This window comes from Eptatretus burgeri, chromosome 6 (assembly GCF_056783735.1).
Source record: "Eptatretus burgeri isolate ZD-2024b chromosome 6, Ebu_testis_v1, whole genome shotgun sequence".
NCBI lineage: Eukaryota > Metazoa > Chordata > Myxini > Myxiniformes > Myxinidae > Eptatretus > Eptatretus burgeri.
Window position 1 is genome coordinate 58,497,589 of NC_140966.1, and position 21,431 is coordinate 58,519,019.

Genomic DNA, 21,431 nt, shown 5'->3' on the forward strand with positions numbered 1-21,431 from the left:
AACAGCAGTGGGCTCAGTGCCAGCCTCATGACAGGCTCAAGCAGATCCCTGTAGAAGGTGTACTGCTTGGTTATCCTTGGACCCACTCTGGCTAGCAGCTCGTCGAACATCGCTGGGGGCATTAGCAGGAAGTTGATGAAGGATGCATGGTCCTCGTTCCGGAGTTCCACCATGAGCTGGTCATATATGCCGTAATGGCGTTGCCTCCCGATCCATGGACTGACCCAGTTCCTTCTCCTCCGTTCACGTCTTCTTCTCCCGGCTCTATTGGCATGCAACTGGTGCAGTGTCAACTCGATGAGGTCATGTTGATGTTCGAGGACAGGTAGGTATTGTCGTCTCAGCCTTGCCGTATCCTCCATCTCTCGGAATGACATGGACATGCACTCACCACGAAGTCTAAAAAAAGATGGGTTCCTCCTGCGAAGCCCCTTTTTATATACCAATTCCCCTAATCGCTGCCAATATGCCATTATATGGTATCTGTAAGTTAGAAACACGTTCAGTAAGTTCTGTAGTTGTCCTGAAGACGTCAAATACGTCTACATACGTATTTGTGCATAGGACATGCTTTACAAATAATTCCCAAGCACGTTACTCATAGGTTGTAAATAAGTCACGGGTACCCTAAACATTACTTTGACGCGTTTCGACGTATGAGGAACTTTCAAGTAACATGTTGTGAAGTGTGAACAACGTTCATGTAGCGTGCTTTCAAAACGTTACTCATAGGTTAGAAATAAGTTTCTGGTACGCTAAACATTACCTCGACGTGTTTCGACTTATGAGTAACTTACAAGTAACGTGTGTCGACATGTGTCAATGATCGCATAACGTGCCTACAACTTATGACCAGCGTAGCGGAATGTGTGAGTCATACGCCGGCATACGTCGTAAAATTTCAAGCATGTAAAAATTTGAGGACAACCCAAAAGTACAACGTTTAAAGCCAACGTACTACGACGTATGGCAGTGTTTTTCAGCATGCTCTGAACGTATACAAAATCTACCCATGACGTATTCGTCGTGTGCCAGCGTTTTAGACAAATTTTTCATAAATCGGCATATGCTGGCTAAATCGTCAAGGTGTGACAGCGGCATAAAGAGTTTGTTCTTCATCTTGTCTTTTCATATTCATTTTCACTCCCATATAAAACTTTAAAGTTTTCATTTCTTTTAATGTCTTTTTAATAACTTTTTTAACATCAGGTTTCACTCTTTCAATTGATTCAGCTATTGATGATGGACCTGGGTTCTCCAAATTGAAAAATCCTTAGTTTTATATGCCCTTTAAATGCCCCATTAATGTTTTCAACATAATAGTCTCCCGCTACTTTAAACTCATTTTTCTTGTGTTTTTGTGATGGAAGGTGATTCTCATAACTACTCTTCAAAACATCCTTTGAGCCGATATCACAATGTTTTCTTTCCAACTCAAGAGGAGATATTTGATGAAATAGATTAAATGTGTGTTTGTTGGTTCGAAGGTGTTTTTTATAATGTTTATATTCGTGATTACAAACATCGCAGTACGTTGTATTCACCATATTTATATAATAAAACTTTGCTTAAAGTAAAATTTTCTTGATGAAAATTTCGTTTAATTTATAGGTGAATCTGTGCTTAAAACCATTTTATCCGCCAACTTTTGTCACTTAATAAATACAATGTGTCAAGACACAAAAGACAAGTTTCAATCAATCTCTTCCTTTGTTAAAGATACTGAGAAATATGTCAAGGATGTAAAATTGAACAAAGATAAATATCACAACCATTGGATAAAAACAATTATGGTGGATAAGATGAGTTCTTCAATTTCCTTCAGTGGAAGGCTTTTAGTATACCTGGAAGAACATTAATTAAAGCATCTCTAACAAAAGTTTCTCCTCTCCTTCTGGTAATATATTCAAAACGAGAAAAAGCAATGAAACAAGAAAAGTATCAAAAAATAAAAACCTGATGAATGAAGCTTTAGAAAGAAAAGATAAGTCCATCTGTAATATGCAAGGAGAAATTTGTATTTTTTTTTTTTCAACAACCCGAAAGATGTAAATCCTGATGAAATAAAGGATGTTAATATATCAGGTGAAATGACATTTCATTCAGTAGTAGTTAAGGATCATTTTAAAATTACCTTCAATATAAAAAATGTTGTAGTTGAATCTGCTAATGAAAAAAAGTATATAGATATCAATGGTAATGTTGTTTCTACTAATTAAATATGAGTCAATATTCAACTGAAGATTTTGAAGATTATGATAGTTTTATAGATGATTCTGAAGATGAACTTTAGTCTAAGTAAAGTTTTACTTTATAAATATGCTAGACTTCCCTGATTCTCCATATGACAAATTTGAGAATTGTCCTGCGTGTGATAGAGTGGGATTAAACACAGAGTCAAAAGCCTATAAACAATGTATATTCTGTGATTATCATCCAATTAATGATAATAAAAAATATAAAAAGGAATATAATTCTTTTAGATTTACACCAAAAATGAATTACTTTACAAGATTGATTAGAGAAATGAATGTAAAGGATGAGGGTGATAACACACCTTTCCTTACAAGGGAAGAAACTGAACGTATTAGAGAAATGTTCAAAGGATTGTTGTTTTCTATTATTCACGATTGTGATTTTCAGGGAAATATCAACACAAGACATTGTATAAATAAAATAATGCATTATGTTGAAATTAAACCCGAACTGAGCATAAAATATAGTTTCTAAAAAAGCCAATAATAAATGAAATAACCTGTTTTCCAAATATATAAATGAATGATTTTTTACCCCATTTGGGAAAATAAGATAAAATACAACAACCATAAAAATCTCCCAAATACATTAAGATGTCTCATAGTTGGTTCAAGCGGATACGGAAAAACCTGCTTACTTTTGAAGATGCTCCTGACTCCCAACTTTTTAGATTATGATAATTTAATAATTTTTACAAAGTCGAGTTTTCAACCAGTGTATCAACTACGCTCACAAGGTTTTAATGCTGTTTTTCAAAAAGAAGATATAATCGGTTTATTTAAACTTCAAAAAAACCTAAATGATAACATTGAAGATATAATACAACTATTTTGTGATACACAGAGATGTAAAAAGAAATCAAAAAACCGATAACTTGTATTCTTAGTGATAATACGGATGATATACCGTCTCCCCAAGATTTTGGATAAATCAAAAAAGAACCTCGTTATCTATGATGATTGTGTTAATGAGAGAAACCAAACGGTAGTGGACAGCTATTACACAAGAGGGAGACATTCTTCTTTTAATTGTATTTATCTTAGTCAATCGTACTTTCAACTTCCTCGTCGTTCCATCAGAAACAATGTTAATACTTTTATTTTATTCAAGTTAAATTTAATAGATATAAACAAATTTTGGAGAGATAATTGTTCTACATTATGCAGTAAAAAGGAATTTGGGGAATAGATGAAGCACACAACTGAAAAATATAAATATATTGTTGTGAAACAAGATGAGATATTAAATGATATTTTCCAATAAATAAATGGATGCGAAAGAAAGAGCAAGAAGATTTAAGGAACATCAAGAGTTGGTTTCAAAAAGTTGTAAAACAACAGGAAGACAAAAAGAAGAAACGCAGACAGAAACTAACGGGTGAAGAAGCATTTGAAAGAAAACAAGAGAAATTTTTTAAACCACTTTTAAAAACTTCCAAATAAAAAATTGTACATGTTTCCACAGTTCCCACAATAGAAAATACTCCTAAAAAACTTCAAATGATAAAAGATTTCAGTCAAATGATGGAGGAAGAATTCGAGCATATAGGAGAATTAGAATATGATGATGAGGGATTGTTTCAACAATTGGAAGAGAAAAATCAACCCCCTGATTATATTGTGAATGCTCTTCAAAACAATGAATATTCAGCGGAATCAAAAACCAAAGCAGGACTCATTCCAATAGAACAACCAGCAATATTTAATCTTGTTCAAGAAAAGGTATTGATATTTAATGATGAATTAAGGTTCTTGAGTTCTGCTCACCCCCTGTTAAATTAACCCACAGATTAATGTTTCTTCTCACAAAAGATGGAAGAAAAGCTTCAACTGTGAGGGGTGAATCAAAGTATTTTGATAAACCATTGGACATGAAAAATAATGATGATAGAGTTTTTATTGATCTGCTGAACTCTATTAATTATAGGGTTCGTCTTTCTGGTAAACGTAGCAAGAATGAGAAGAAGAAACACGTTATTCAGGCTTTAAGTATCCTTGGTTCAGGTGTTAGTTTTCTTCCAAATGAGCCATCACAATTAGTTAATACACTGCTATTGTTGTTAGGTAGTAAGAAGGCTGGAAATAATTGTTTTAATGAAGCATCAGCCATTTTAGATCAGTTGATGAACATGAAAATAATTAATATATCTCAATATAAAGACATTTTATCTCATATTAAATAAGATGAGAAGCACAATCCTGAGTTTTAATTTCACAACAAGCGACCACACATCTTCATTTCCATACCCACTACAACTTGACCCAACAAAAGAATATGACGCATCTATATTGTCCATGGAAACTTATAATACCTTATTTAATATAACTGAGAAAAATGACAAGTTTGGTTATAATCCGGGATGTGGATACAAAACGATAACAGTCTCACCCAGAGCATATGAGATTTCTCAAATATCTTCCGAAATTGTTCGTCTTATGAAAGAACAGGGTGATGAACCAAAAAATATTGTTATAGATGTTCAAAAACATACTTCAAAATCAACGATTAAACTTAAAAATAACTACAAGGTTGATTTCACAATTGATAATTCATTTGGAGAGTTATTGGGTTTCTCCTCAAAAAAGATTGAAACTAATGGGACGTTTTACAGTGATAATGTCATTCAAATATCCTCAGGAATAAATTCGGTATTAATTCACTGTGATTTGATTGATGGTGCTTATAATGATGGAATAAAAACAAATACAATATTTTCATTCAGCGCATACTCAACCCCAATTGGTTATAAATTCAATATCGAACCCAAAAATTTGGTTTATCTCCCTGTGTCAGGAAAAACCAGACACAGAGTAAATTTTAGGATAACCGACCAAGATAATCGTATGATTTCTTTTAATGGAGAATTTGTATCCATCAGAATTCACCTACGTGAAGTTTTCCATAAATAAATACGATGGTTATTGTGAGGAAACAAGAGTTGGGAAAATATATAATAATTACAGGGGATGGGACGTTCCTTTTCCCCATACTACAAGGGTGAAGGTATGTATCTTGGTAGAGGATACTATAAACCTAAGAGACAAAGGGGTGTCGGACATCAATTTAGTGGAGATGGGATAATTGATACTCTAATGGGTATCGGTTCAACTCTTCTTAAACATAAAGACCTAATTGGTTCAACTGCTTCCGCTGTGGGAAATGTAGCAGGTGCTGTAAAGAGCATAAAAGATGCCCAAATGGAATCTCATAAATTACAAGCAATTAAAGAAATTAAGAAAGGCAAAACTCAGTTGTCTTCCCAAGAACGACAGAAAATAATTCAACTTGGGTCAGGGTTTCAAAAGGTTTAACATCTTTTTTCCTAAATAAATATAAGTATGGAAGCAATTGATAGTATCTATGATTTTGATGATACTATTATCATCTCAAACTCCACTAAAAAAGAAGATTACTTCAAGGTAAATGCAATAACTGGAACAGACTGGAATGCAAATGGTACAAAAAGTTTTGAAATAAATAATCAACAAACTTATTTGAATCTATCCTAAAGTTTCTTGTTGTGTAAATTTACATTCACTAAGGCTGGGAGTAACACAAACGCTACACTCGTCAATGATTTCTTCTGGAAAATGTTTGATAGTGTTCGTTTGTACATTGGAACACAAGAAGTTGAAGCGGTTGATTATGTCTCTGCTGTATCTGAAATGATGAAATTTACACTATTTTCATTCAGTGATAGAATGGGAAAGGGGTCTGTCGAAGGTTTTATTCCTGATATGTCAATGGGAACAACCACAGACCCTGGATATATTCAAAGGAAAGGAGCGTATAATGATGATACAAAGGCAGTTAATAGTTTTACTGTGGCAGTTCCTCTTAAAGATATATTTGGATTTTGTTATCATGATAAAGTTCTGTACGGTCTTAAAATTAGATTTCAACTGCAAAGGAATGATAATGAAAATAGATTACTTTTTGGTGTTGGTAGTGCTTTTGGTGATCAGAATAAATTTGTAATTGATGAAATGAGTTGGTATCTTAGTGAATATACTCCTAATCTTAAAACAGAAGAGATGTTGAATAGAAGACAACTCAAAGAAACCACTCAATGTATCATACCTCAAAAGAAGATGTCAACAGGTTAAACTAAACCAAACCACTTACACATGGAATTTGGGTGTTCTGGAAGGAAAGCCACGATATCTCTGGATCATTTTTTAAAAACCAGATGGTGATACTGCGATTGATAAGAATAATGCATTGAGTGATAATGCTAAGGTGAAACAACTTCGTGTTTCTCTCGATGGAACATTTTATCCACGAGATAGATTGGAAATTAATTGGGAAAAAATTATTATGCTGAAGCATACAAGTCTTACCAAAAGGTGTGTGAAAGTACTGGAAATAAAGAACCTATTTTGGATACGACAGCATTTAAAAGTTTGTATAAAATCTATGCATTTGATCTGAGTGCTCAAAAGAAACTATAAAGTCAAATCGAGTGGATACTTCCCTATACATTTAAAGAGGAGAGAGTGAAGAAGTTGATTCATATTGTTTGCTTTGGGAAGAAACAGAATTACAGATTAATATAGATAATGGTGTTGTGATTAGTCTCACATAATTTTTTGTTCAATAAATGAGTGGCAAAGTACCAACTGGGGTATATGTAAATCAAATCAATCTTCAGAAACTATCATCTTGTGTTCAAAATCAAAAGCCTTGTACGATTAACGTTAATACAATTCAGAGAAAAGGAGCAGTAAGAATTGATGTTTTGCTCACAAGAGAACAGGTTAAAATCTTGAACGATACTGGCTCACTTAAAATTAAAATGACAAAACCAATGTTGAAAAAACATTCAATAAGAGAGACGAGTGGGAGGATTTTTTCCATTTCTAATTCCTTTATTTGCTGGTTTAAGTGCGGTTGGAGCATTGACGGGTGGTATTTCAACAGCCGTGAAAACTGCCAACGAAAGGAAGGCTCAACTCTGGGCTCAAAAAGAATTGGAAAGACATAACAAAGAGTTGGAGAAACAAATTCGTGGAAGTGGTGTAATTGTAGATTTTGCTGAAAAACTTGAAGGTCTGACTGATAAAGCGAGATTGTTAGTTGGAGATATGCTTTCTTCTGTCGCACAAGCAGGTGTAAAATTAACTTAAAGGGGTAATGGATTATCTCTTTCTAATAAATAAATGTGCATTGATGAGTGGTTTACAGAATTTGGAAAGAATACAACATCAAATTTACAACTTGTCAAATATTGTAAGAAATTAAAATTCATAATATGGTTAATTTGTATGAGAGATGAATTAACAAACGTGCCTAAACATACAAAGAATATTATTATGAACTTAGAAGATAATAATGGGAATGGTTCTCATTGGGTTTGTATTTTTAATAGTCAAGACAAATATTATTTTGATAGTTTTGGTCTTCTACCACCTGTTGAAGTCATAAAATTCGTACAGAATGGTGTTTATCAAACATTTCAAGTCCAAGAATTAAATTCCAAGTGTTGTGGTCAATTATGTCTATGTGTTATTTCAACTGAACAAAAAGAAATTATTTTATGACATTATTTTTAATCTAATATACATTACTTATGTTGGTAAAGATGGTTCTATCTTTGGTGTATCCCAAGAACTGGATATTGATTTATCAAATTATTACACAAAGGCACAGACTGAACGACAGAAATATAGTCTAACCAAAAATATTAATATGAAAAATGCTTATAAATTAAAAAATTATCCAAGCCCGACTGACGTGAATGACTTGGTGAGATCAAGTAATTTATCACAATATATATTCTTAAATAAAACGGCCGTGTATTCCAAAGATACAGAAGTGTTGATTTTATCTCCAGGTCATACAGAATTCACAGTTCGAAGTAAAATATTTTTTTTTCATAAAGAAGGGTGTATCGTTTTATGAGAATAGAACAATGGGGGTATGATATGAATGATTTAGGGTATAATTGGTCATTTAAAATTGACCTCGAAGACCTGGAACAATTAAATCAGTCTCGTAAGGAAGAATATTATCCACTTGGTATAGAGAATGAGTTTTGTGGAGCCACGATTAGTAAACAACAAGTAAAATAATTTAATTAGGGTAAATATAATAATGGTTTTGCCCTAGTTTATATCATGAAAACAGAAAAAAACAGGATTATATATAATAAGTAAGGAAATACAAAATGATTTAATTTTGGGAAGATGGGGAGGTGTTTCATGTCATAATATAATTCTGTCATATATTTCTAATACATAAATGACGGCAAGAAGGCTTCAAGAAAATCATCATTTGTGTGTCCAACCATACTTTCAAGAAAAGGGTATTCGGTATTTTAATAAATATGTTCTACAACATAAGAATGAGGTATTTTCAAGAAAAGATTGGCATTATGCTGATGTTGATAAACCAACAACTTTGGATTTAATTAAAATGTTAAATGATGAAAAAATTATAAATTTAAGAAAACGCAAGGCTCTTTTAGAAATACAAAATAAATTATATTTCTTTCTTTTTGTACAAAAAACTATTTTGGATACAGGAATAACAAGAAATCCCGATGAATATATGTATAATATTCTATGGGGTGTAAGCGATTCAATGATAGCAAGGGATGAGGAAGGCGTTGAAGAAGAGAGTGAAGGAGAAGAGAGAGAAGGAGGAGAGGGAGAAGAAAGAGGAGGAGAGGGAGAAGAAAGAGAAAGGAGAGGGAGAAGAGAGAGAAGGAGGAAAGAGAAGAGAGAGGAGGAAAGGGAGGAGAGGGAGGAAAGAGCGAGAATGAATAAATATCAAAATATGGAAACCGGTGAGATTAAAAAAAGATTGGAGGTATTACAGAAAATAAATAAATCTCAACTCACCGAGGAGGAAAACAAAGAATTGACAAGTCTATTTGCAATATTTTCGACAAGTCTATTGACATCGTTTTCAAGGGAAAGATATTGACGTTAATTTAAAGTTTTTATTTTTTTCTTAAATAAATGGAGGAGAGAGTGAAGGCATTTCTAAGGATTCTTTATTTTTTTTAAAATTAAAGGCCCAGTCACACCTTGCCGTTTTAGCCAGCGATGGCAACGTATTAAAATTTATGTAAAACGCTGGCTTACGTTGAACTTTTGATGTTTTTTTTTAAAGATTCGGACGTATTCATAGTGACTTGGTCTTATGTATAACGCATTAGTAATGGACACAGAACGTTTCGTTGTCTTATAGATAACTTATACCAACGAATGCTGAACCTGTTGTCGGCCTTCACAACCTATGCCCAACGATAGTCTAACTTAGGCATAGCGCGTTGCACGCATCGCCGACAATGTCGTGACGTAGCCTATTAAAAGGCTGACGCACAACGATTCAAATCATAACTGCCATAGAAATGGAAGTGTCAACATTGCAGTCACACCTTGGCGATCTTGCCAGCATATGCCGACCTAAGAAAAATGTGTCTAAAACGTTGGGGCACGTCAAATACGGTACGAGTAAGTTTGGTATACGTGAGTAGAACGCTAAAGTACGCTATCATACGTCGTAGTAAGTAGAGTACGTCAAGAAATTTTAAACATGTTCAAAATTTTACCACGTACTTGGCATATGACACACGTTTCGCATGCGATGGGGATAAGTTGTACACATGATATGCGGACGCTTACACACGTCCACAAAGGCTACTTATAAGTCGAAACACGTCGCGGTAATGTCTTTTTTTACGCGAAACTTATTTCTAACTTATGTTTGACATGCTTTGAACCAATTCTTTACGTAGTCCCAACACACATTGACGTATGTAGACGTATTCCAATGACGTCTTCCGGTCGACAAAAAAAATAAATGAACGTGTTTCTAACTTACAACTGCCATATAAAGACGTGTTCCCAGCGATTTTGGGAATTGGTATACAAAAATGGTGTTCATAAAAGGGGAACCCAACAGTGTTTTCGAGTTCCTTTTTGAGTCGATGTCCATGTCAGCAGTAACAGTATTAGTATTAGTATTAGTAGTAGTTTGTTCATGTTGGCAGTAGTAGGTGAGTGTGAGGGGGAGGGTGTGGATTATGATGGATCCTCCTTGCGTCCGCGTGTCCACAGGTAGGAGACATCTTTGCACCATTGTTCGAAGTTCTTCGCGGCTAATTTTTTATGGGGCTTTTTCAACAATGAGCTTTGACTTGTTTTTACGATTTAGGTCTATTCATAACGGGTTGGACAAATGCACAATGAACTAATAATGTGCATAGAGCACTTCGATAACTTATAGATACGGTATCCCAACGAATAATTATCGTGTAGCCGGCGTTCACAAACTATGCCCAACGATAGCCTAACTTATCCATATCGTGCGGCAGTTTATCTTTGCCGGTGACATGGGGTTTGCTATTCATAGGCTGCCACTCAACGATTTAAATGGCTGCATCTCCACTATTGAAAGTAGATGCTTGCGCTCAACAATTGGATTTTTTTTTTTTACACTCAACGACTTTTAAACGGTACCACTCAGCTATTTGCATTGTTTACAATGAACGATTTAAATTGCTGTCACTCGCCTTTGTTTTTTGACGCTGGGGTTTGGAAATTTGAAGCGTTTCTTCTGAACGTGTTATAACGCTCAAACTCGACTATTTTAAATAGACGCTGCCGATGGACAATTGGAATCCTAGCCAAGCTAGACATCGAAGTGTGAACATCCTCGTCATGCCGAAGAAAAGTTTGAAGAATGCTGCAAATAAGTGTCCTGGCTGTGGCCGTGGACGCTGACGCAAGGACGATCCATTATACCGACGTCTTTCAGCCTATGAGTAACTTAAAAGTAATGTCTGTCAACGTGTGGCAACGATCGCGTAACGTGCCAACAACACGTTAATCATAGGTTAGAAATAAGTTTCGGGTACGCTAAACATTACCTCGGCGTGTCTCAACTTTTGATTAACTTACAAGTAGCATGTGTTGACGTCTGTCAACGATCGCAGACCGTGCATACAACTTGTGGCCAGCGTAGCGGAACGTGCGAGTCATACGCCGGCATACGTCGTGAAATTTCAAGCATGCAAAAATTTGAGGACAACCGAAAAGTACGTTTAAAGCCAGCGTACAACGACGTATGGCAGTGTTTTTCAGCGTGCTCTCAATGTTATCAAAACTTACCCATAACGTATTCAACATGTGCCAGCGTTTTAGAAAAAATTTTCAAAAATCGGCATACGTTGGCTAAAACGTCAAGGTGTGACTGGGCCTTGAGATTCAAACGTGCATGTTGGAAACTAAAAATGTTTTTGCACTCTGTCGGAATTTTTCTCATAAATAAATGAGTTATTGTCTCAAATGTAAAAAGAAAACTAATACTAAAAATATTTCATATTTTAAAAGTAAAAATAATAGGGTTGTACAAAAAGGTACATGTTCGGTGTGCGATTCAAAAAAGTGTCAATTTATCTCTAAACACAAACGTGGAGGAGATATACAAAAGTTTTTATCAGGAGGTAAATTTACAACTACTGGAATAACAGGGAATTACCTCTTCCAGGGTATTCTTTCTGTGGTCCAGGCACAAACTTGGACGAAATATTAGATGAGGCAGACAATCCTAAATCATGGAGTAAGCCCATTAATAGGGTTGATGAAGTGTGCATGAGACACGATATTGATTATGGGAATACCACAACTTTGGAAGAAAAGCATGAAGCCGACAGAGAAATGTTGTATAATTTGTCTCTGATACAAAATCCAACCTTGAGAGAAAAAATTGATAGGTTCATTGTGAAGAAGATGATCAGTGCTAAATTGGAACTTGGACTTGGAAATTCAAAAACTTATAGGCTCTAATGATGTCATTAAGACTGAAGAGCAATTCGCTGATGAATTACATAAACCAATATTCACAAAGTTTCGTAGAAGGAAGGTTTATTCCAAGGAATTTGATTATATCTGGTCTGCTGATTTGGTTGAACTCAATAACGATAAGGGGTACAAGTATGCTTTAACCGTTATTGATTTGAGGAGTAGATATGCATGGGTTGTCCCTTTAAAAAAACAAAACAGGTAATACTCTTATGATAGCCTTTCAACAGATATTTAATAAAAGTAAGAGAAAACCTAAAAAATTGTGGACTGATGAGGGTGGAGAGTTTTATAACAAGACATTTATGAATTATCTAAAAAATAACAGTATTACATTATACAGTACCTTTAATGAAGGAAAAGCCATTGTTATTGAACGTTTTAATCATACCTTAAAAGAGAGACTACATAAAAAATTCACACAACTCGGTTCACAACAATGGTCATCTTTCATTCAGGATATTGTGGATAAGTATAATGACACGATTCACATGGCAACGAATATGAAACCATCAGAAACATTAACAAAATTAAAATATGAAAAAGAGATTAATGTCAGAAAACCTAAGTTCAAAGTTGGTGATATCGTAAGAATATATAGGTGGAAATCTCATTTTGAAAAAGCTTATACAAAGCGATGGACGAACGAACTTTTTTAAATTGTTGATGTAATAGGTACGGTTCCTTGGACTTATAAGATATATGATTTTGAAGGGGAAGAGATTTTAGGTTCATTTTATTCACAGGAATTACAAAAGACAAAACTAAGCAGATAATACCCATGGGAGAAATGGGTTGGCGCTTCACTCCCCATACTCTACACCATTGTGGACACTCGAGGGCCAAGTCCAAGGTGTATAGCAGGTGGCATCTGCCGTATATAATGTGTCAATGGGGACGTTCTTAGATCTGTGAACCCAAAACACAGAATTCTCAACTGAATAGTCAAGGCTTAACGTGTGTGTGTGTGTGTGTGTGTGTGTGTGTGTGTGTGTGTGTGTGTGTGTGTGTGTGTGTGTGTGTGTGTGTGTGTGTGTGTGTGTGTGTGTGTGTGTGTGTGTGTGTGTGTGTGCCCTCCCCCCACCCCAACCCTCACATTCAAAATCTCAACCCCCGCCCGAACCATAATATTCAAAATCTCAACCCCCCACCCAACCCTCACATTCAAAATCTCAACCCCAACCCTCGCCCAACACTGTCTTTTTTTTTCAATACGTATTTCAACAATATATATTTTTATGTTTTTTTTTCTCTTCTTTCAATTCTGTCTTTTAAAGCTTTCAGGTTTGATAAAGTAGAAAGGTAGAGAAAGAACCTTCCTGCACTTTCTTCCCAGAACTTTCTTGATATTGTTCTCATTAAGCACCATCCAACAAAGAACTACATCGATAGGTTTAGATCCCAAAGAGTGGTAGAAACCACATTTCAAGTCTCAAAAATAAACCCAACTTTCCAGTCTCCAAGGTATAACCACATTCCTGTTGAGTTGCCAAGATATGTATCACATTGTGAGTTATCAAGCCAGAACCCACATTTCAAGTCTCCAAAAATATAACCATCTATGCAAGACTCCAAGGTAGAACCAGAATTTCCAGAAATATTGTGGGTTTTGGTGATAGATCTCACATAGTACAACTGGATCATCAAGGAAAACTCCATTTTTCTAATTTTTATGGGTTTCAGTGATAGATCTCACATAATATAACTGTGGATCATCAAGGAAAACTCCATTTTTCTAATTTTTATGGGTTTCAGTGATAGATCTTCTTCTTCTTCCTCTTTCGGCTTGCTCCCGTTAGGGGTCGCCACAGCGGACCAACTGTCTCCATTTCGCTCTATCCTCCACATCTTCCATTGACACTCCAACCACCCGCATGTCCGCCCTCACCGCATCCATGAACCTCTTCTTTGGCCTTCCTCTTCTCCTCCTGCCTGGCGGCTCCATCTTCAACATCCTTCTCCCGATATACTCCGTTTCCCTCCTGTGCACATGTCCAAACCATCTCAATCTCGCCTCTCTCACTTTGTTTCCAAACCGTCCTACCTGCGCTGTCCCTCTAATACACTCATTTCTTATCCTATCCATCCTCGTCACTCCCAACGAGAATCGCAGCATCTTTAACTCTGCCACCTCCAGCTCTGCTTCCTGTCTTTTTGTTAGCGCCACCGCCTCCAAACCATACAACATAGCTGGTCTCACTACCGTCTTGTATACTTTCCCCTTCACTCTTGCAGCTACCCTTCTGTCACAAATCACTCCTGCAACTCTTCTCCACCCACTCCATCCTGCCTGCACTCTCTTTTTCACTTCTCTCCCACACTCTCCGTTACTTTGGACAGTTGATCCCAAGTATTTAAACCAATCCACCTTCCCCACCTCAACTCCTTGCAGCTGCACCATACCACCACCCTCCCTCTCATTTACGCACAAGTACTCCGTCTTACTCCTACTGACTAACATTCCCCTTCTCTCCAGTGCGTACCTCCACCTCTCAAGGCTCGATTCAACCTGCTCCCTACTCTCCCTACAGATCATGATGTCATCCGCGAACATCATGGTCCATGGAGACTCCAGTCTGATCTCGTCCGTCAACCTGTCCATCACCATTGCAAACAGGAAAGGGCTCAGAGTCGATCCTTGGTGCAATCCCACTTTAACCTTAAACCGGTCCGTCATTCCTACCGCACACCTCACCGCTGTCACACTGTCCTCATACATATCCTGCACGATCCTCACATACTTCTCCAACACTCCCGACTTCCTCACACAATACCACAACTCCTCTCTTGGCACCCTATCATAAGCTTTCTCTAAATCCACAAACACACAATGTAACTCTTTCTGGCCTTCCCTATACTTCTCCATCAACATTCTCAAAGCAAACATCGCATCAGTGGTGCTCTTTCCTGGCATAAACCCATATTGCTGCTCACAGATCATCACCTCTCCTCTCAACCGAGCTTCCACTACTCTTTCCCACAACTTCATGGTGTGGCTTAACAACTTTATCCCTCTGTAATTTCCACAGCTCTGCACATCACCCTTATTCTTGAAAATCGGAACCAGCACACTTAATCTCCACTCCTCCGGCATCCTCTCACTTTCCAAGACTTTATTAAACAATCTGGTTAACAACCCCACTGCCATCTCTCCTAAGCACTTCCATGCCTCCACTGGTATACCATCTGGGCCAACCGCCTTTCCACTTTTCATCTTCTTCATAGCAGTCCTCACTTCATCCATACTGATCCACCCCACTTCCAGATTCACTATCTCCACCTCTTCCAACCTTCTCTCTCTCTCATTTTCTTCATTCATCAGCTCCTCAAAGTACTCCATCCACCTTCTCAACACACTCTCCTCGCTCGTCAGCACATTCCCATTTGCGTCCTTTATCACCCTAACCTGCAGCACATCCTTCCCAGCTCGGTCCCTCTGTCTTGCCAATCGGTATAAATCCTTTTCTCCTTCTTTTGTATCCAACTTCTCATACAGCTCGTCATATGCCTTTTCCTTGGCCTTAGCCACCTCTCTTTTTGCTTTTCGACGCCACTCCTTGTACTCCTGCCGACTTTCTTCATCTCTCTGACTATCCCACTTCTTTTTCGCCAACCCCTTCTTCCTTATACTTTCCTGTACTTCCTCATTCCACCACCAAGTCTCCTTATCTTCCTTTCTCTGTCCAGATGTCACACCAAGTACCTTCCTAGCTATCTCCCTCACAACTTCTGCTGTCGTTGCCCAATCATCCCACCCATCTTTACCACCATCCAACGCCTGTCTCACCTCCTCCCTAAATTTCACGCAACAGTCTTCCTCCTTCAGCTTCCACCATCTGGTCCTTGGTTCAGCCCTCACTCTCTTCCTCAACCTCACCTCTAAAGTCATCCTACAGACCACCAATCGATGCTGTCGAGCTACACTCTCCCCTGCCACAACCTTACAGTCACTAATCTTTCAGGTTGCATCTCCTACTTAAGATGTAATCCACCTGTGTGCACTTTCCTCCACTCTTGTATGTCACCCTGTGTTCCTCCTTATTCTTGAAATACGTGTTTACCACTGCCATTTCCATTCTTTTTGCAAACTCTACCACCATTTGCCCTTCCACATTTCTCTTGTTGAGACCGTACCTCCCCATCACCTCCTCATCCTCTTTATTCCCTTCCCCAACATGTCCATTGAAATCTGCTCCAATCACCACTCTTTCATCCTTGGATACACTCTCCACCACTTCATCTAACTCACTCCAGAAATCTTCTTTATATTCCATCTCACACCCCATATGTGGGGCATATGCACTGATGACATTCATCATCACCCCTTCAATTTCCAACTTCACACTCATCACTCGGTCAGACACCCTCCTCACCTCCAATACCCTCTTGACATGATCTTCCTTCAGGATTATCCCGACACCATTTCTCCTCCCATCCACACCATGGTAGAACAGTTTGAAACCACCTCCAATGCTCCTCGCCTTACTCCCCATCCACTTGGTCTCTTGTACACACAGTATGTCCACCTTTCTTCTCTTCATCATATCAGCCAACTCTCGCCCTTTGCCAGTCATCGTCCCAACTCTCACCTCCACACTTCTACCCTTCCCCCTCTCCCACTGCCTCCGGACTCGCCTTCCCCGTCTCCTTCTCCTCCTTCGCCCAGCAGTAGCACAATTTCCACTGGTACCCTGCTGACCACCGGTACCGGTGGCGGTCGTTGGTAACCCGGGCCTCGACCGATCCGGTATGGAAATTCGTTTTGTTGTCCGCATAATGATTTGGCATAGGTTTTTACGCCGGATGCCCTTCCTGACGCAACCCTGGTCGCCTCTTACGACACACAGGGATATGGTACACCTATTCTAACCGGGGCATACACCGGGCCCAGTACAACTGGTGCTCATTTCGCCGACCTCGGAAGGATGGCAGGCTGAGTCAACCCCCTGGTGTTTTCGACTTGGTTTATATATATATATATATATATATATATATATATATATATATATATATATACATATATATATACATACATATACATACATACATATACATACATACATACATACATACATACATACACACATACATATATATATATATACATATACACATATACACATATATATATATATATATATACATATATATATATACATACATATATTAATTCAGTGTCCCAACGGGGCTTGAACTCAGGACCTCGGGTCCCAAGCCACTGCCCTTACCACTGCGCCAACACCAGGCTTGGGTTTCAGTGATAGATCTCACATAATATAACTGTGGATCAAGGAAAAACTCCCATTTTTCCAATTTTTATGGGTTTCAGTGATATATCTCACTTAGTATTACTGTGGATAATCAATGAAAACTCCATTTTTCCAATTTTTATGGGTTTCAGTGATAGATCTCACATAGTACAACTGTGGATCATCAAGGAAATCTCCATTTTTCAAAATGTCTGAAATTTGTGAGTCTCCAAGGTAGGTTCCATATTTAGAACCATCTTGGCAGAACCCTTTTCCCCGAGTCTCCAAGGCAGTTATTTAAACCATCAAGGCAGAACTCATTTACTGATTTTTTTCAAAATTTGTGAGTCTTTAAGGTAAAACTTGTATTCTGGCTCATCAAGGTATAACTTGTTCAGTGGGTATTGTCTTGATAACTCGCAATGAGTACTATTGCTGTAAAACTTTCAGGATTTTGCTGGTCTCCAGGGTATAACTCTTTGGTTGGGCCATCAAGGTCGAGCTCGTTCTGTGGGTATTGGTCGCTCACAAGGTCTTCAACCAAGCCAACAATTTCTCCCCAAGTTGTGGCAAAATCGGTATTTTCAGATACAATTTCCTGTGAGAGAAAAATAATAATGTATTAATTAAGTGATTTAATTATTAAACGAGTCAATGCTGAAATCAAATTGTAAATAGAAAAATAAAATCTTACCTCAACAGATAAGAGGTTTGAATCCAGTTGATCAACTTGAAGGTTTAGTTCCATACAAGTAGTAGAACTCCAAAGAACGCCAAAATCATCCCACTCAAGCTCATTCTGTGGGTCTTGGTCGCTCACAAGGTCTTCAACCAAACCAACAATTTCGTCCCAAGTTGTGGCAAAATCGGTATTTTCAGATACAATTTCCTGTGAGAGAAAATAATAATGTATTAATTCAGTGATTTAATTATTAAATGAGTCTATGCTTAAATCATACTCTGAAAATAGAGATAATAAAATCTTACCTCAATAGATAAGATGTTTGAATCCAGTTCATCAACTTGAAGGTTTAGTTCCATACACGTAGTAGAACTCCAAGGAACCCCAAAGTCAGCACAGCACTCCATTCTCAATGAAAGTAAAAAAATATGTTTAAAATGGAGTCTGGGCTTGAAGCTTATATACACAAAGACTGGGTTCCCTGGGTAACCCCAGGCAAGCCCAGGCAAGCCTTGTGAGTCAGATGTTATTTTGTCAGTCAGATGTTGTAATGTTGTGTTAGAATGGAGATATTTTTTTTTAAATGGAGGATTCTTTGAAAATTCCCTGGGCAAGCCCAGGCAAGCCTTGTGAGTCAGATGGTAGAATGGAGAATTTTTTTTCAAAATGGAGAATTGTTTAAAAATTGGCTGGGCAAGCCCAGACAAGCCTTCATTGGGAAATTTTTCAAAACCATAACATTCTAGAATTTCTAGTGATTTATTTGTGAGTCAGAGATAAACTGGAAATGATATAAGAGTAGGCGGGGCTTAGTAAAAGTGGGCGTGGCTTATGAAAAATACCTCATGAAAAGTGGGCGGGGCTTATGCAAAAAATAATCTGAGGCTCAGGAGGTAGTCAGACGAGAGCATTAAGAGAGGTTTATCATTTCATAATGACACAAAAGGGGTATCTTGAAAAATAGAAAGATTCAAATGTTTTATTTTTAAATATTTTAGATGGGAATTATTGTGCAAAGAAAATTGAACTATTGAAGGAATTTGAGAATGAATAAATCTTTATAGGTTCAATGAGTGAGCCAAACAATGTGCATTGGTTATTTGAAAAAGAGTGCCCCTCGGCTTACATGTTTCAGATATTTCTTTAGAATCACCTTTAACAAATCACATTACTACTTTACTACTTGAACAAATCTTTATCTTATTGCATTGGTTATTTGAAAAGAGTGCCCCAAGGTTAAAAGGGGAGACAAATAAATATACCTTGGGATAAAAAGGGGGTTTAATTTTTAGGGAAAAAATATAAATCGCTGAGAATCCCCCATTCATTAACATGGGGGAAAGTGAGCCAGAATCAGTATATTCACCCTACTCATGTGAGCCGTAACACGAACATGCATGCGAGAGCACCCAATGGGCCACCAAGCAATACACGGATGGAGGGAACACGAGAGGAATGACCGAACGGCTGCAGGATTGAAAGTAAGACCGATGGGGTGAAGGAGGGATTGTTGAAAGGATGTTTGATAGAGGGGGATTATTGGTGGACCGTTGAAACGGGCCAATGGGGTAATGGAGGGATGATTGAAAGTAACTGAAGGGGAGAGAGGAGATATTACACTGGAAAAATACAGCCTAGCCAACGCATACCCCCCAAGCAGCCCTTTGACAAGGGGCCAAGGACTATCTATGCATTGACTAATGAAATAACTGATCCGCGGATCACCTATGTATTCATTTATGCTCTTCCCCTGGGGTAAGTTTTCCAAAATCGAAACAATATTATACCTGCTGCAGAAACTGTCGAGGTAGTTGATTGGCTTTATACCTAAACTTTCAAATTTTCTCATTCCTTCCCTCACCCCCCACCCTCCCATGTATGTATTATGTAGATACAGATAGTTCTAAGGTATTCTGTTTCCAGAATATTTCTGCGACATTATATGTCAATGACTGTTCATTAGAAGGACTAACATAAATCAATGTGCAATGATGACTTTTGACTTCTCTTTTTTTCTCCGATCAGGAAGACTTGGAGAAGGAGCGTGCAAGGCCACTGAGTCGAGCAGTGATAGCAGAGGAGATGCTTGCAGAGATGCCAAAAATATGTTGACACTCAGCTCTTGCAGTATGTAATTTGTTTTTGCAGCAGATTATAGTTTTTCTTCACTCACTTGCATTTTACACATCTTTTGCATTGTATCCCTTGTCCGTAGATAAAAACAAGACATAAGAAATACTGAATCTGCAATGGTCATGGAAACATCAGGTGGTCAGGGAGATAAAAAGGACAAATTTTTAGTTGTCCAGTGAGCGAAATTGTATTACATCACCTTGCTTACACACGTCACATGTGCTGATCTTCCAGGCAGAAGGATGGACAGATGAGGATTGGTGTGAGATTGCATCATGGAGGGAAAGGGAACAAAATATACAAGTCGAAGGGAGGATATTTGTTGTGAATAATGTGATTCAGATAGAACTAGAAGGGCACTCGGTGGAGCGCATACCTCCACCACGTAATGCCTGATCCACGAGAACATATCGGGCCCAATATATTTTTGAAATATCATGCGATACAGTACTATATCGTTTTCGTCTTATCTATCAATGGTAAAGAATCACTTTAAAAATTAAATAATTCCCGTCTCCAGATCAGAATTCAGATCTTCAACAAAATCAGACTAATTTGTCTGTCACACACCCAACCGGTCCACCAAATTTCATCCAAATCCATCCACAACTTTTTGAGATATCATGCTACGTGTATCAGTTTAGCATTATCTCTGAATGGTGAAGAATCACTTTTTAAAATCATCAGATCCAGATCCGGATTTGGATCTTCACCAAAATGAAAGCACCTCTTCCTTGTCCACACACTCAACATGTCCACCAAGTTTGGGCCGAATCTATCTGCCACGTTTTTGAGATATCGTGCTATATATCATTTTTAGCCCCATCTTTCAATGGTGCAGAATCACTTTAAAAATTATAGAAGTCGGATCCGGATCTTCACCAAAATCTAATGAGTTCGTCCTTGTCACATTCCCAACCTGCCCACCAAATTTCATCCAGATCTGTCCACAACTTTTTGAGACATCCTGCACACAGACAAATAAACAAACAAACAGAAAGGGGTGAAAACATAACCTCCTTCACCTTCGGTGGCAGAGGTAATAAACTAAATCATTCTGGCTGCTAGAGGACCATTTGATGCTGCCAAAAGGGTCCAGATCCAAGTATCTGTAATGGTATGCTGCACCCATGGTTCTCTGTTACTCCAAAAGGTGTTGGTGGGTGTCAGTGGTGATTGTGATTGAGGTGATGGCAGCAGCATAGCAGTGAGTTTATGGTATGTTGCTCTGTGGTGGTGGTGGTTGTAGTCATTAAACATTCTACATGAGTAATCGCTCCTATGGTGAAAATTTGTGCC

At 37.7% G+C, this 21,431-nt stretch overlaps 1 protein-coding gene across 16 annotated transcripts in view; it reads left to right on the forward strand.

Moving 5' to 3' along the window:
* CCDC78 (coiled-coil domain containing 78) overlaps positions 1-21,431 on the forward strand; it is a 181,178-nt gene that overhangs the window by 123,188 nt on the left and 36,559 nt on the right. For 13 of the 16 annotated variants that reach the window (XR_015059250.1, XR_015059247.1, XR_015059249.1 and 10 more), the window contains one exon: positions 20,025-20,126. Coding sequence is in view for 12 of the 16 variants with exons in the window: in XM_085885184.1 (XP_085741310.1) it covers positions 20,025-20,126 (102 nt within the window). In the remaining 4 variants the exon portion in view is untranslated. Of the gene's footprint in view, positions 1-20,024; positions 20,130-20,214; positions 21,429-21,431 lie in introns of those variants that run through there. The other 3 variants (XR_015059248.1, XM_085885193.1, XM_085885197.1) reach the window with 2 other exon arrangements.